Source organism: Neomonachus schauinslandi, chromosome 2 (assembly GCF_002201575.2).
Source record: "Neomonachus schauinslandi chromosome 2, ASM220157v2, whole genome shotgun sequence".
In the NCBI taxonomy this organism is placed as follows: Eukaryota; Metazoa; Chordata; class Mammalia; order Carnivora; family Phocidae; genus Neomonachus; species Neomonachus schauinslandi.
The window spans coordinates 189,387,275-189,404,635 of record NC_058404.1 but is presented as its reverse complement, the minus strand read 5'-3'; the positions used below and the strand labels follow the sequence as shown (position 1 = coordinate 189,404,635).

The 17,361-nt window shown below is 38.9% G+C and overlaps 1 protein-coding gene across 1 annotated transcript; it reads right to left on the bottom strand.

Moving 5' to 3' along the window:
* Positions 1-354: 354 nt before the first annotated feature.
* Positions 355-1,121, bottom strand: LOC110571294 (transforming protein RhoA-like). Its single transcript, XM_044912764.1, is given in 2 exon segments — positions 355-683; positions 686-1,121. Coding segments are annotated over 2 exon segments (579 nt in total). The 3' UTR covers positions 355-540.
* Between the last annotated feature and the right edge of the window lie 16,240 nt (positions 1,122-17,361).

Sequence of the window (17,361 nt, the reverse complement as noted above, 5' to 3'; positions counted from 1 at the left end):
TACCTATGAGGTAACTAACATGAAACCACAGAACTGTAACTGTCACAGCTGCGTGGACTTGGGGCTTTCTGGATGAGCATTTTCAAAAAACTGGGTGCCCATCAAAGAGCTATGCCAATAAAATCTCTTAAGGAGTAAAGCTCTGAAGTAGGGACTCACCAGAGTACCTTGGAGCTGACAGATGGCAGGCAGGACATGTTAGTTGTAAAGTAGTTACAGCCTAATTCACAAAAGTTACCAACTGTTTCTCTTTCTAGAAAGAAGCAAGAAGTTAAGAAATTCCTTGAATTAGCATCTGGTGTGTCAGGTGGGAGTGCAGAGGAGGGCTGTTAGAGCGGTGTCAGGACGACCCCGGTGGTCGGGTGGGTTGGACATCATTAATAATCACGGTTGGCTTCTAAATACTGGTAGCAAGATGACTTCTGATTTGTAATCTTAGGTAAATTATAGATAAATGAAAAAAAGGCCAGTAATCATACACTAAGATTAATAAACAGCACTTCAAAATTAACCCATGAGGGCTGTGCTTGCAGCAGGGTTTCATAAGACAAGGCACCCAGATTTTTTCTTCCCACGTCTGGCTTGCAGAGCAGCTCTCATGGCCATTTCAAAAACCTCCCTCACTCCATCTTTGGTCTTTGCTGAACACTCCATGTAACCAAAAGCGCCAATCCTGTTTGCCTATCTCTGCCTTCTTCCCGTTTCACCGGCTCCTGCTTCATCTTGGCTAACTCCTGCCTTGTGTGCTCATCATTCCGAAGATCCTTCTTGTTCCCAACCAGGATGATGGGCATGTTGGGACAGAAGTGCTTGACTTCCGGGGTCCATTTTTCTGGGATGTTTTCTAAACTATCAGGGCTGTCAATGGAGAAACACATCAGTATAACATCAGTGTCTGGATAGGAGAGAGGCCTCAAGCGATCATAATCTTCCTGCCCAGCTGTATCCCACAAAGCCAACTCTACCTGCTTTCCATCAACTTCAATATCTGCCACATAGTTCTCAAACACCATGGGTACATACACCTCTGGGAACTGGTCCTTGCTAAAGACGATGAGCAAACAAGTCTTGCCACAGGCCCCATCACCAACAATCACCAGTTTCTTCCAGATGGCAGCCATGGCTGAGGAGAGGGCAGCAGACTAACGAGAGAACTGAGGAAGAACGGCGGGCGGTGGGCAGGTAGCGCGAGCGAGCAAGCGAGCTCAAAGTTACTTTAATTCTTAAAGCTGTATAGCTTAACTCTGTGGAACCTTGAGGGCAATGTTCTTTTCCTGTTTATTCATTTTATCCAGTGCAGTAACTATTGAAATGCCTGCCTACTTGACAGATGAGAAAACTGAGGCTCAGAGGAGTTAAGGAATTTACCAAAAGCCATACAGTTGGCTAATAGCTAAACTGATCTCTCAGTGCAAGTGTGCCTAGAAAATCTGTTGTTTCAGTCACACCTGCATTGTCAGATGGGTGAACAGAAAATGATTGTCCGTCTACCTCACTCTGGCATAAATTCCTTTTCTTTTTTTTTTAATAAGATTTTTTATTTATTTGTCAGAGAGAGAGAGAGAGAGCACAAGCAGGGGGAGTGGCAGGCAGAGGGAGAGGGAGAAGCAGGCTCCCCGCTGAGCAAGGAGTCCAGTGTGGGACTCCATTCCAGATCCTGGGATCATGAGCTGAGCAGAAGACAGGCGCTTAACCGACTGAGCCACCCAGGTGTCCCTAAATTCCTTTTCAGTATAATTTTAAATACTATTTTCAACACCAAAGCTACCTGGGTTGGCCCTACCTTCTGAGGCCAGGCTGATTTTCCTTGTTGAGCCTCAGCAAACGCAGGAGTGTGAAAAAAGGCTGAGCTACTCATTTTGTCCCGGCTAGAGCAGAGAGCAGGGGGAGTTCAACCTGTCGTACCTGTTTGGTATGTGAAGAAGTCTGAAAGATTATGCTTACAGTGTTTGTAAGCTGACCTTCTAGATGAGGGGCGTGTATGGTCCATTAATTTACATGTGGAGTTCTAATGGGGAATCCAATTAGGCAGGGTGCCTAATTGCTGTGCTTTCAGATACTCAAATCACCAGAGTATTCAAAGTGTTATTTCTCTCACACACACGTACACAAACTCTGAGGTCTTTGTTACATACTGATTAAATTAATAACCCTCCTTACATTTCAGGGTCACCATTTATATATGTTGGGTTTGATTCGCTTTTAATTAACTTTTATTTTACTGACCATAAATTTAAAAAATATATTCGCTTATTCTTATAAGTAGTGTCCTAATGGAAGACTTTTTTTAGTTAATTAGACCTGGTCAAGTTACTTAGTGCCTTTTGAGTCCCAGATTGCTCCTGTAGAAAACGGAGAGAGTGTACCCAGCATTCACTGTGATGAGTAAATGAGAAAATGAATATACAGAAATGCCTGACTAATAAAAGGCACTCAATAGGTAGTATCACTATTACTATTACTGTAGTAGAATCCCTCTTGTGCTATGAGATCATGACAAGAAAGAGATGGTTTATTGGTTTATTGGCATATTCATTCATTATTCATCCATTCAACATATATTTATTAAATATTTCCTGTGTGCCAGACATTGTTACAAGTTATAGTGGTAAAACAGAAAATGTAACAATGTTCTGGTCTTTACTGAGCTCATGCTCTGCAAAGGGACATGTATGACTTTTCAGTAGTTGCTGTAACAAATTACCACAATCTTAGTGGCTTAAAATAGTGCAAGTTTATTAGCTCACCAGCTGTAAGTCAGAAGTCTAACATGGGTATCACTGGGCTAAAATCAAGATATCAGGAGGGCTACATTACTTTCTAGTAGCTCTAGGGAAGAATCCAGTTCCATGTCTTTTTTATCTGTTAGAGGCTGTTGCCATTCCTTGGCTCATGGCCCACTTCTGTCTTCAAAGCCAGCAAGGTTACAGCTTTCTGACCATTCTCCCATCTTCTTGGCACATCTTTTTCTGACGCTTACCTCCGTTCTTTTAAGGACTCATGTGATTAAGTTAGGCCCCTCTGGATACTGTAGGATACTGTCTCCATCTCAAGGTCTTTTACCTTAATCACATCTGCAAAGTCCCCCTCTTTATGTAATCACAGGTTCCAGGGATGAGGACGTGGACCTTTTTGGTGGAGCATATTTCTAGCTGAAACGGAATACACACTGTAAACAAAACAAGTAAAAGCGAGTATGTGGTGTGAGTTCTTGATAAAGGTTAGGGACTAAAGTAAAGAAGGCTAAAAGCAATAGGGAGTGCCAGGGTTCCCATTTTTTTGGGGTAGTCAGGAAAAATCCTTACTGATAAGGTGACAGTTGAGCAGGCAATTGAATTTGCTTAAAGCAGAATTTTTTAAACAAATAAACTTAATATTTTAAACACATTTTTCTTAACTGTATAATGCATAAACTATATCTATTTACTAAACATTGGATAAAGAACCAAACCCTTTTTGACTACATGTGCCTTCAGATGGGACACTAATCATGGATCATCTATGATTTTCCATTTAATTTTTTTTCAAGTGGACCAAGAACCTAAAGATACTGATCTAAGCAATTTGAAATCATAATTTTCTGGATTTTGCCCATTTCTTCCCAATCTTTTATAGTTGTTTCAGTGACAAACTTTTTATTAACTTGTATTTTTTCATATCCATATTTTATCAATTTATATAAATATTTGAGTAAATTATGTATATATAAGACAATACATAATACAAGAATACAGTTACAGATACAACTGTAAATTGGGACAGCTATAAATGACCTCTGATAAGCAAGCCATTCAAATGTTGGGAGCATTATCAGCTAGCGTATGGGTATATGAGAGTGATGGTGCCACAGGCGAGAGCTCACACAATTTATGGAGGAGATGAGGAGTATCATTGTTTAATCTGATGTATCAATTAAACGGTAGCTTTTAAGAAAGCTGTACAGTATCACTAACTTTAATTCAGTCAGGCCTAATCCTGACTAATCCAGGTTCTATAATGTCATCATTTTATTTATTTATTTATTTATTTTTTAAAAGATTTTATTTATTTATTCATGAGAGACAGAGAGAGAGACAGAGGCAAAGGGAGCCCGATGTGGGACTCGATCCCCGGACCTTGGGATCATGACCTGAGCCGAAGGCAGACGCTTAACTGACTGAGCCACCCAGGCGTCCCTAATGTCATCATTTTAAAATTATGGTAAAAATGTGGGGTGCCTGGGTGACTCAGTCAGTTGGTCATCTGACTCTAGATTTCTGCTTGGGTCATGATCTCAGGATCGTGGGATCAAGCTCCGCGTTGGACTCTGCGCTCAGCACGGAGTCTGCTTGTTCCTCTCCCTTCTGCTCCTCCCCCTGTTCATGCTCTCTCTCTCTCTCTCAAATAAATAAATAAAATCTTTAAAAAATAAAGTTATGGTAAGAATGTTTAGTAAATATTAGAGGTAGAGAGAAGAGTTTTTATATCTAGTATATCTAGTGTAAAGCTAGATGAAGCCACAGAATTAGATTCATTCAATATTTATTCCAGGAGACAATCTATTGAAGTGGTTCAGATGATGCCCAATGTGACTTGATATCCCAGATTCGTGTCCATCTTCTCACACTGAATAACTGAGCTTTGTGCAAGTTACTTACTCTTTCTGCTCCTCAGTTTTCTTACCTAGAAGTTGGGAATAATAGTAGAATTTATCTCATAGGGTTGTTAAGAATCTCAAGTAAGTTAATTCCTATGAAGAGCTTAGAAAAGTGCCTGGCACATAGTAATCCAGCAGTAAGTGTAACTATCGTTAATTAAACAGACATTAGAAATATTTTTTGAGCATCTAGAACTGTGAAAAATACTGTGAACATAGAGACCAAACAAAAAGTCTGTCCCCTGAGTTCAGTTAGTCGAGTGCTATGTTTGTAACTGAAATCTTGTGGGTATCGTAGAGCATGAGAATCACCTGAGAAGTTCCAGAAAAATACAGATATTATCCTCTTGAAAATACAGATGTAACAGGGGTGGGGAGAGGCATAGGAAACACCATTTTTAACAAGCATTCCAAGTGGTCAGAGAGCTACCCTTGAGAGACACTGACCTAAGCATCCATAGATTCAAGTTGGACACTTTAACACGGGGCTCGTTTTGCCTGGGTGTATATTTCCAGTCCTCTGGAGGATGTGGGTGCTAGTGACAGCTTAATATCCCCAGTACAACTGGAGAAAACCTGCCAAATTTTTAATTAAAAAACCTTTGAAGACATCAGAGATTAGAGGAAAAATTGAGAAATAAGTGAACCAAAATTCCAGAAGGGTTTAATTATTCCAAGGTGAAAAGACCCATTTTTCCCTTGGAGCATTTGCCAGTTCTGGTTGTAAGGAGGAGCAGGCTGACCAGACGGAGGGCCTCTGTGGGGGAAGGAGAAGCTAATGAAGCTTCTAGGGCTATGCGGGGCAGGAGTGATGAACTGGGGCTTGGGACATGTACTGAGTTATGAGACCATGTGGATGCTAGGGGAATGGCCCATGAAGCAAGATCAAAGGCTAGTAAAAGCAGAATGAAATTTTCTGCAATATTGTGGTACTTATGAGTGATCCTGGCCCCAAAACGTAACTGGTCTCCCCCTTAGGAGCTGCTTGGTGAGGGAAATTAAAACCTCAAGAGAGCAGAATTATTTCTAATACAGTGTTTCAATGCTAGAGAGCTGGGGTGGGGGTAGGGTTGAGAGAGAAAGAGAGGGAGAGGGAGGGGGGAGGGGGAGAGAGCGAGAAAGGGAATTATAAGAAAGGTTAAAAAATATATTTATTTATGTAGATACAGAAAGATTGAAAATAAAATGATTAAAATAGAACAGCAAGGAAAAGCTGATCTAAATATAAAAATATTAAAATAAACTATAGGTAAGAAGCACTATTAGAGAATATTTAGAATAGTAGAAATACAAAAGAATATTTCAAAATGAAAAGGGAGTCTATCCAACAGTATGATATCTGTATCATAAATCTGTGTATATATATCCATAATATAACTTTAAAATAATGTGAAGCAAAAATTAATACAACTAAAAGAGAAGTTCCCAGTAATAATTGGGATTTTAACACACATTTCTCAATAATTGATTTAAAGATAAAAACAAAAATCCACATTCTACTTTGTTTAAATCCAGTTTTTAGCAGAGAATTATTTGTTATGTGGTCATTCAGCTGTCAAATTTCTTTTTATGACAGGGCACTCACTACTTTTTGTGTTAGCCCAGTCTATTTCCAGAGAGCTCTAGTTTGACTAGTGACTTAGATTTTATTAGATAGTAGTTTTTGGAAACTAAAGCACAACAATAATATATGTCTTGCCTACGAATATCCAGCCAGTGTCAGATCTGGGTCATGAATCCTGGTCTCAAGACTCATAATTCAATTACATTTTTTTCCTAAATAAATTACAAATCTTATCTGACTGGACCAAAAACTCCTTGAGTGTAGGGACTTGCTCTTGCCCTTTTCACAATATGTATCTTTGGAGAACTCAGCACATTAGGGGGGGGGGGGGGGGGGGGGGGTGGGGAGTGGTGTTGGTGGGGAAGGGGTAACAGGACAGAAACCACTGCCTTTGTACCCAGATGCAGTTCATAGCACTAGTTACTGATTGTGTGGCCCCAAGACACCCATCCAACTTCTCTGAGCCTCATTTTTCTCAACTTAAATATGGATAATCCCTGTTGAATTTTGTTTTGAGGCTGAGAAGCTGTGTTATATTTAAAGAGCCAGTATAATACAGGAATATAATAATTGGTAAATACATAGTACTTGATGAATACTTACTGTTTAATTAAAGAGGCACATGAAGGGTTACTGATTTAATTATTAAATGAAAAAGGCTTTGAAATCCTTCAGTAAGAACGATTGTACAAGCATACAGGCCAAACTAGACTGATGATAAATTCAACACATTATTTGTTAGGAAAGAGCCTCCAGTTTCATAGCAGTAGCCCATTATAAACGCAACACATTTCTTATCTAAGTGGTTTTTAGCTGACATTTACTTTTTTTTTTAATGTTGCAAAATTATCCTCTTACTTATTCGAAGTTTGAATGGCTCATGATGAGACCATTAATAAATATTTCCCTCTATTAGAATGAGTTTTCAGCTCTTCCTGTCCAGAAAGCAGAGACCAATATAATAATAAGTGGGAACACAAACATATTCTCTTTTTACAATATCTCTGGTCATAGGACAGGCTCATTAATGTTGTCATAGCAACCATCCCCTCACAGGTTACATGCTTGTAAGCTTCTACTAAGATGCAAATCTAGCTTAAACAAAGCAAGCTTACTCTAAAATGGCATGTCACCTTTCAAGGGGGATGGTGGTGTTTCCAAGAATTTTATTTTTTCTGTATTCAGTGTACTATTTGAAAAGCTTAATTCCTTGTTTGGTCTTATATGCTAATTTTTATTTTGTCCAAGAGAGAAAAGATAAGTTAAAGTGGAATCTAAATAAAAGCTTTTCTTTCACATTTATTTGCTTCCTTATATCAGCTGTCTTATCATCCCTTGGTGAGTCAATGCAGATCGAAACATCTAAAAGTCAGTCTAAAAAAAAATCCACCATGAACTCGCTCTTGAAGCCTTCTTGTCATCTTGGATACATCTGTCTTTTATTGCCCATACCGTGTCTACACTTACTAGCATTATATTTTGGAAAGTGAGGAAGTTGGGGTGAGAAGGCCTCATCTGAGTCAGTTCCTTGGTGTTGGAGGTGGATTCTCTCCTCCCCAATCTATACATCTGGTCCTTGGCCCATAGAGGATGGTGCATCTACTTCCTCTCCTCATAGAGGAGCATTGAACAGAACACTTCTGCTTTACTTTTTTTTTTCCCCCAAGAGAAGTGGAACAGCTAATTCCTTCAGTCACAGCCTGACCCTCATTGGGACTGCCTCCCTTAGTGGGTGCTGTTGATATGACTCTAAAGCCAGAGCCAAGCCTCACATTTCCCTTTGGCTTCCCCCACTGAGTTGCAGAAAGCATACTGTCCTTCTTTCCTGCTCTTTCACTTCGTCTCTCCAAGAGCAGCAGATTCCTCTCCATCAGATTCCTGTCCTGTTTAGTCCAATCTGTTGCCAGATAAATTCCTGTAGCTTGCCTTCTAAACCAGTCTTTTCTGTCCTAAATGTGGCAGAGTGCAAACGGCAGGCCTGTGTTCTTCACCTGTGAAGCTGATTGGGCATGGAACATGCTCTGAAAGCTTGAGATTTGGGTCAGAAAGGTGGAAGTCTTACTTTCTTTTTCTTATTTTTATTTTTAAAAAGATTTATTTATTTATTTGAGAGAGAGAGAGAGTGTGTGCATGGTTGGGGGGGTGGAAGGGGCAGAAGGAGAGAGAATCTCAAACAAACTCCCCGCTAAACTTGGAGCCAGATGTGGGGCTTGATCTCATGGCCTTGAGGTCATGACCTGAGCCGTAATCAAGAGTTGGACACTTAACCGACTGAGCCATCCAGGTGCCCTGCACTTTCTTTTTAGATGTAACAATCCTGTATGTCAAACGAATGACACATATACTAAAGGCAATGGGAAAATGAATGCTAAAGTCCAGAAGGCTTAGTAAATTGGTGAAAATTGAGCTAATTCTTTAAGAAAAAGGAAGATTCAGCATATCAGTAAGCAGAAGAGAGCCAAAGCAGAAAAATTTAAAGGCTAGGGGATATATTTACTTGCTGTTCTAGTCAGTGTACTTAACATTAGCTGATAATGGTGGCTTCACTGTGTTTGTTTTTCACTCATACTAAGTCTGGCGTAAGTTAGGTAGCCTCCCTCCATCTGGCAGCTACACCATCTGGAACGTGGCCTCCAAAGTTGCACGTGTGGTGAAGAGAGTATTGGAGGACATGAGGGGATGTGTAAATAGCCAGGTCTGCTTATGTCATCTCTGCCACACCCCACTGGCCAGAACTCCTATCACCCCAGTCTAACTCCACGGGATGAAAATGTAGACTTCCCTTGTGATCAGAAAGAGAAAATGGTGTTTAAATGCATAACATTATCTCTGCCATAATAATATCTAGGGACATCTGGGGCACCTGGGTGGCTCAGTTGGTTAAGCGTCCAACTCTTGGTTTCAGCTCAGGTCATGATCTCAGGGTCCTGGGATCAAGCCCTGCATCAGGCTCTGCGCTCTGCATGGAGTCTGCTTGGGATCCTCTCTCTCCCTCTCCCTCTGCCCCCCACCCCCCGGCTCATGCTCTTTCTCTCTCTCTAAAATAAATAATAAATAAAATCTTAAAAAAAAAATCTAGGGACATCTGTATGGGAATCCTGATTATCAGCAAGGATTGATTGAGGAGCAAGTTATTGTGAGAAAGAAAATGAGCTGGGGAGTCTCAGTGTCATATCCATAAATACACAGCCTAACGTAATCATCACCTAAAAGTTGAGGATCCATATGTCGGTTGGACCAGTGACAGAGACACTTGACAGTCTTGACTGGTTCCCACTACTGGTTCTTGCCCACTGGTCAGCTATGGCTCATCTAAGCACCATCATATTTATGCCTTTGGTAACAGTGGGAATTGGTATCATAGAAATTCTGGATGGTAGGGGAGCCTATGCTTCCTCAGAGGAATATCAGGTGTGCTTGGCAAGCCTTCATGGAGAATTCCTTAAAAGAGTTGCTGATATCTTGATTAAAGGGATAGACTTCCCATGACAGGCTAAAGAGTATCATCTTCATTCTTAGATTGTGGGGAGTCACTGAAAAATTTTGAGCAGAGTTGTCATCTTGTTTATCAAACTGTGCGTGAGGTAGATTAATCTGGCTTTTCTGATCCCACCTGTTAGCTAGGTTAAGATAATCCCTTTTCTGTGATTCCATTTCCCTCTGTACTTCTGGCTACAATTGTGCTTAAGACATTCCTCTGCTAATGTCTATTTTGTGTTTCCCTCATCCCCACTCTAATGAGCTCATCCTGGACTCAGACTAGCTTGATTTGTTTTCCTGGATTCCTTTCATGGATTCCTTTCATGAATCCATAAATCCATGTTTCGCATATTGCCTGATAGAGGAGACAGCAACCCATTTATGGAGCACAAATTCTCCAAAGCTATTTATAAGGTCACCTCCCCCATCCTCCTCATCAAACTAATCTAGTTAATTGGCACTTCAACTCTTCTGTGAAATGGATATTCCCGAACCTCAGCCCTGAAAGAAACTAAGTAACCTCTGAATCATCAAACAGACTCAATTATACTCAACCTATATTTTAGTGATTGATATGTTGGTTGTATAAAATTATTTGGAAAGTTGTTCCTCTGTACACAGGATATTTTATTAAGTAGGGCTTCCTGTTTCCCAACTATCATTATCTCTTTATGTGGATTTAAATCATCTGAGTAGGTGAGCAGGCCACAGAGAAATCAAATGATTTCAATAGTTTTATGAGTATTTAGTGGAGATTTACAAACAAGAATGGAGTATAGAGACTGACCATATATCCTTTCCTCTAGGAGTAAGCTAAGTCTTACAGGATTCCAGTGAGATATGGAAAGAAACTAAAATCTTTTGAACTCCTGCAATACTCTGGCAAATATGCTAGGCATTTTACATATATTTCCCCTTTTAAATCTCCTCATAACCTGCAGAACTGGCATTAGTATCCCCATTTTATGGGCGAGGAAATTAAAGCTCAGAGAGATTAGATCTATTATTCAGGGCAAACATCCAGTAAAATGTTCTGTAGGACCCCCAGATTGGCAAACCATCATTCCACGCAGTGAAAACAGTAGAATCTGAGTCTTTAGCCAACATGTTTTGTAAATATCTGACACTAACTTTTCCATAATGCAATAGCCATTTTTCTGCCCTCCCCCCCCATTCCTATTCTTATGATTCTTCCACACTGTTCTAATTAGTTGGCATTGCTAGAGTCTGTCTCTTGGGGATTTGCCTCACCTTAGATGGCCTGTATGCAAAGCACCTCTAGGATAGAAAGATCAACTTGTAAATGTTTCTATGGCAACCACGGACTCCCAAAGACAGCGTAGCTCCTCCTTTGACCATGCATCGGAAAGCCAGCAGAATAGATGCTTTTTAAAGTTGTGTTTTAAAGCAAAGTCCACTTACCAATGATCAGCCACTATTTTTTTTAAAGTGTAATTATTTATGCAACCCCTACTGATTGTTGCCAATCTAAATCAAGCAGCTTTGAGCTGTACTCTTCCCTCAAGCACCTACCTCCCCTGCCAATAGATTTTTTTTTTTTTTTTTTTAAACTGGATTTTCTCCTGGAGCCGCCCTCCTGGCCTGGGTTTTGTACACAATTGAAGAAATAAAATACAGTGATGTATTTCAAATAAAATCATATTCTCCATAAGGCTTGCCATATCTTTGTCCCAACAGTCAGAATATTTTGTGTAGTATCAATGCTGCATAACACAACTGAGCATATTTTTGCTTTCAATTTTTTTTTTTTTGGGGGGAAAAGGAAATGGGAAAATATTTTTAAACTGTCTTTTCTCTCTTTTTACTTGACAAATAAAAAAAAATGGTTGTCTAGTGGGAGATTCCTGGAGTAATTGCACTCAAAGTTGTAAGTTGAAAAAGAGGGCTAACAACTTGAAAATTTCTTGTTCTCATAATGATTTAAAACACATGATTATATTTTTTCTGAGCAAAATATTGGGACAAATTGTCTCATACACTGTGTGGCAATGGGAGAAAATGTTGGCAATGCGTATGGTCTAGGAAAATATCACGAGTAAGTTGTTCTCATGTAACTAGAGAAGAAAGAGATGATCATAAGCCCTGGAACAACTTCATGGAAGAATTACAAAGAGACGCAGGCAGGTGATTTATGGGTAAACTTCCATGTACCTATTAAACATCTCCTCCTATGGTCTCAGCCCTGTGGTCTGTGTGGTGGGATATTAAAAAGAATATAAAAAAATACTGTCTTTGAGAAACTTCTAGTGTACTTGAGGATGCAAGGTGAGCACACCTAAGGCAATCAGCGAACAATGGATAACAGAGGAGAGTGGGTAATTCTTAGCCATGCTGCACTGTCATCCTAACGAAGCTGCTGGGGGGAGGGCAGGTAATTTTCTGTTTATACAGATGAACCTAATTTCTTTCATCCAGTGGCAGAAACAGATATTTTTCAGGTAGCCTACATTTTCTCAGTCACTTGGGACCTATCTCTGTCATTTTAGGTTTTTCCCTCTTCCTCCTTTTCCTTTGTTGGTACAAGTAAGAAGGACCTTTTGTAAAATCATGACACTGAAGGAGTGTAGGAAAAGGAGACTGATCTGTATTGGCTTCAGTGCAGAGCTGGCATCTGCTAGGGTGTATGGTCATGTTTGTTCTTGGCTGTCATGGCGCCTCGTGCTTGCATTTGCTGAGATGACCAAAGTGTGCTTAGCTTCTGGTCATATGATTTCTGGTGGCTTTAATGACAAACCATTTTCAGAGGGGAGGGAATTCTGTCCTCTCTCTTTCTCTCTCTGGCCATGAGAGTAATGATCCAAACTTGGACTAGAAAAACTGGTTAAACACATAGCATAACTGTTTTTAGACATTGGACAACAGGCACCATAGGACTGGGATCTCAGAGAGAAGAAACGCATAAAAGATGAACTTTGCCGTGCCCCAACTTTCTGCCTAGAGGGAATTTTCAATATGTAGTGAGGCAGGGAGAGCCCAAAACAATGTCTGGAGTTTGGGGAGATCTAGGTGAATAGTTTTCAGGGTGGAATTTTTGAGAGAAGTAAACTTAGCAAAGAGTTTCAAACATCTGCAGAGGAGTCCTCTTGAGTCTTTGATTGAATACCAGTCTGTGAATGTACTGGATGAAATTCCACAAGTATGGACATAAAACAACTTCTGGGAGAAGAAAAATTTCCTGAGAGCTCTAAGTTGAATAATTTCCAGACTCCCACAGGACTGGAAATCATTTGACTTTCACACCCAGAATGGAGAGAACTTGTTAAATATATGGGACAATTATTACAAATCCTAGAAGAGTCCAGTCTTAGTAGTGGTGTTACATTTTACCAGCAGGTAAGTCTGCTATAGATTACCCCTAAGATAGTTTGAAAATAATGCTCAAAAGGAGCAAACTGTTGAGCAAATAAAGCAATTGCTTGCTGTACGAGTCTAAAAATCTCTCACAGACTATACCAAAATTTAGCACTCAGCCTTGTAAAATTCACAATATCTGGCATACAATCAGAAAGCATGAGACATGTGAAGAAGCAAGACATTGTGACCCATACCCAGGAGAAAAAATAAGACAAGAGAAATAGGTCCATAAATAATGGAAATGAAACAATTAGCAGACAGAGATTGTAAAAGAGCTTTTATAAATATGCTCAAGCTTTTAAAGAAACATGAACCTAAAGAGGAAAGACATTGGAAAAATGTGTCAAAAACTAATAGAGACTCGAGACTGGAAAATAAGATATCTGAAATAAATTTTCACTGAATGTTCTTAAAACATGTTAGACCCTTCAGAAGGAAAGATCAGTGAACTTGAAACATTGCAACAAAAGCTATCCAGAATGAAGGACAGAGAGAGGGAAAAATAAAAACAAAAGCGAAGCTTAAGTAATTTGTGAATAAAATCAAGCTAACACACATATTCTGTGACTGAAGTCCCAGAATCTAAAATTTTCTGTAAATCTAAAACTATTATAAAAACTAAAGTCTATTTAAAAAATAGTTAAAGGATAGAATAAGATATTCTGTGATACCATTAATCATAGGTAAATTTCTGGGCACTGACTATTGCCAGAGATAAAGAGTGTCATTTTATAATGGTAAAAAGATGGATTCATTATAAAGGCATAGCCAATATAAATGGGTATAAGTCTCATAGCAGTTATTCAAAAGACATGAAGCAAAAATTAGCAGAACTAAAGGGAGAAATAGAGACATTCACAAATGTAGTTAGAAACTTAAACACTCCTCTCTTACTGATATAATAGTAGTCAGAAAAATCAATGGGGATATAGAAGCAACTACCAACCAACTTGACCTAATTAACATTTATAGAACTCTCCACCCATCAGCTGAAGAATACACATTCTCTTATTTACCAATATAGACTATATCTTGTGTTATAAAACAAGTGTCTCAGTTCTCTGACCCACAGTGGACTTGACTTGGAAATCAGCAACAGAAAAGTATCTGGAAAATTCCCACACATCTGGAAATTAAACACAGTGCTTCTAAGTAACCCATGGGTCAAAGAAGAAATCAGAAGAGAAATTAAAAATATTTAACTGAAATAAAATAAAAACATAAAAATTATAGGATGGAGTATTTTGGTCTGCTCAGCTGCTGTAACAAAATAACATAGACTGGGTGACTTACACAACAGAGATTTATTTCTCACAGTTCTGGGAGCTGGGAAGTCCAAGATCAGAATCAACCAGCTGGTTTGGTTCCTGGTGAGAACTTTCTTCCTGGCTTCTAGAAGGCCACTTCCGGTTGTGTCCTCACATGGCCTTTCTGTAGTACCTGCATGAAAGAAGAGAAAGAGATCTTCTTCTCTTCCTTTTGTTACAAAGCCACTGATCCTATCATGAGGGCCTACCCTCATGACCTCATCCAACTCTAATCATCTTCCAAAAGTCTTATCTCCAAATATCATCATGTTAAGGGTTAGGGCTTCAATATATGAATTTGGGGGTACACAAACATTCAGTCTATAACATGCAGCCAAAATATTGTTCAGTTTCCCCCACAAAAGACCCAAAAAACAAAGCCCCAAAACCCCACAAATACAAAAACAAAAACCAAAAAACTCTTGAGAGAACTTTTTCATTCTCCCATACTAGAACTCTGTGCTCATTAAATAACAACTCTCCATCTCTCCCTGGTAAGCACTGTTTTACTTTGTCTCTAAGAATTTAACTTATTCGTACCTCATATAAGTTGGAATTACGTGATATTTGTCCTACTGTGTTTGGCTTTTTCACAGCATAATGTCTTTAAAGTTCATCCATATTATGGCAAAATTCCATTTTTTAAGATTAAATAACATTCCATTGTATGTACATAGCACATTTTGTTTATCTGTTGATCTATTGGTGGACATTTGGGTTATGTCCACTTTTTGGCTATTGTGACTAATACTGTTAATGGACACTTATGTACAAATATATGTTTGAGTCTCTGATTTCAATACATACCCAGAAGTGGAATTTTTGGATCATACATTCAATGTTTAATTTTTCAAGAAATACCATACTGTTTTCCATAGTGACTGCACCATTTTACATTCCCACCAGTAATGCACAAAGGTCCCATTTTCTCCACATCCCTGTTAACATCCTTGTGGTCTTATCTATTTGATAATAGCCACCCTAATGGGTGTCCTTGGGGTTTTGATTTGCATTTCTGTGATTAGTTGTGACGTTGAGCATCATTTCGTGTGTATATTGGCCAGTTGCATGTCTTTTTTGGAGAAATGTCTATTCAAGTCTTTTGCTCATTTTTGAGTTTTTAAATTCTTGGATTAGAAATAAGAAAGGTTTATAATCAGTGATGTTAAGTAAAAAAAAGCAAAGTAAAGTCAATCAGTATATGGAGGGAAATAATAAAAACAAGTGTGGAAAACGAAATAAAAACCAGAAAAATAGAGAAAATTGATTAAAGCTCCAGTCAATTAGCAAGTTTTATTAATCCTTACTTCCTGAATATTTCTTTAGTCTGTTACCCTTCTAGAGTCTAGGCTCTTAGATACCATACTACAATGTAATAGGAACTTGTTTACCTGTTATCCACAATTGATGACAAGAACCATGTTGTTTTCATCTTGGTATCTCCAGTGTCTGGCATAGTACCTTGTTAATAAAATCTGTTCAATTACTCCTTGACCAATTAATTCACAATGTTGCCTCACAAATTCAAAATGATAAGAGAGGACAAGGCAAACATATGTAAACAACATAGAACAGTGCAGGGAAGTATAGGAAAAGGACACAACATTTAAAGTCAGAAAACTCACCTCTGAATTGTGTTACTCTACACAGATCCTTGTTGCTCAATGGATCCTATAAAATGGGTGCAACTTAAATAATAAATATCAAAAATTTTTTTTGTGCCTCTTAATCGGAGTCGCCATTCACTAAAAATAATTTCATTGATTCAGATTTGAAGGTTAATCTTGGTTCGTTCCAGTCTAATCCTGCTCTATTTCACACTGGAATTTTGCAGAGTCTCTATACGAGCCTCTTCATGGGCTATCTGAAAATTCACTTTTGTGTCACCTTCCTTGAATTGTCATTCCAGCCTAAAGCACTACACACAAGAACCTTGAAGTCAGGCACAGTGACTTGTCATCTTTGTCTTCCTTGAACCTAGCAAATTCCTGGCATAGAGGAGAGCATAATAAATAATCGTTGAACAGTAGAGTAAAACAGTAGGAATGATATCAGAGCCTAGAGAAAAGAAAAACTGCTTAATACTTTATTTCTTAAAGAAGCTAACGTAGGGTCCACTGCCCAGCAGTTCCAATTTCTTTATGTAACACTCATCACTTGAAATGCCAAGGATGAGGTTCAGTATTTGGTTCTTGGCAGACTTTTGCCAGGACTTATTGATACCAGACTCCAAATTGTTTTCAGACTATTTGGCAAATCTCCGTTCTTTTCTATAAGTGTTGGAGAGCTTTTCTCTCTGGCATACATTTTCCAATACCGTGCTTTCTTCATCAACCGAGATTTGTGGAATTTGTCCATGCTTTCAAAGCAAAATAGAAACAGTGAACAGTAAAAGGAAAACTGTAAACCTGCCTGCGAACTAGTACAAGGTAGAAAACTAGGAAGCTGGAATTTCCTAAAAGTCAATTCACAGTGAAATCCCAAGACTTCATCTGTCACAACAGACTTGTCTCTCTTCTCTGGGTCCAAACCACGTCCATCCTTTCAGTCCCCATGCCAGTCCCACCCCCTTTATCACCAGACCATTACCCACTGCCCTCTGTTTTATCTGAATTTCTGTAGCGTTTATAAATGGTGCCACAAAGTCTAGCACCTGTTTAAAACCTGTTCTATAAAAATAATTATGTCTGTACCACACTGTATTTTTGAAATGCTTTTACATTTACCTCATTTGGTCTTTGCCATTCTTTGGAGAAGGTATTGATGTTCATGCACCCATTTTACAGGTCCAAGTCAGAGGGTGTCAGGATTTATATGAAGTTATGTACCTAAGTGGTAAGGTTTTTTACTTCAAACATGTTTGCTGCCCTTACTGAATGTTTCATGTGGTTTATGCATACTTGCCTTATTTCACCCATCTCCAGCATAGTACCGTATGTCTTCCCGTGAGAGCCTAGTGGAATGCTAGGCACAGAGCAACATGCTTAGTGATTTGTCAA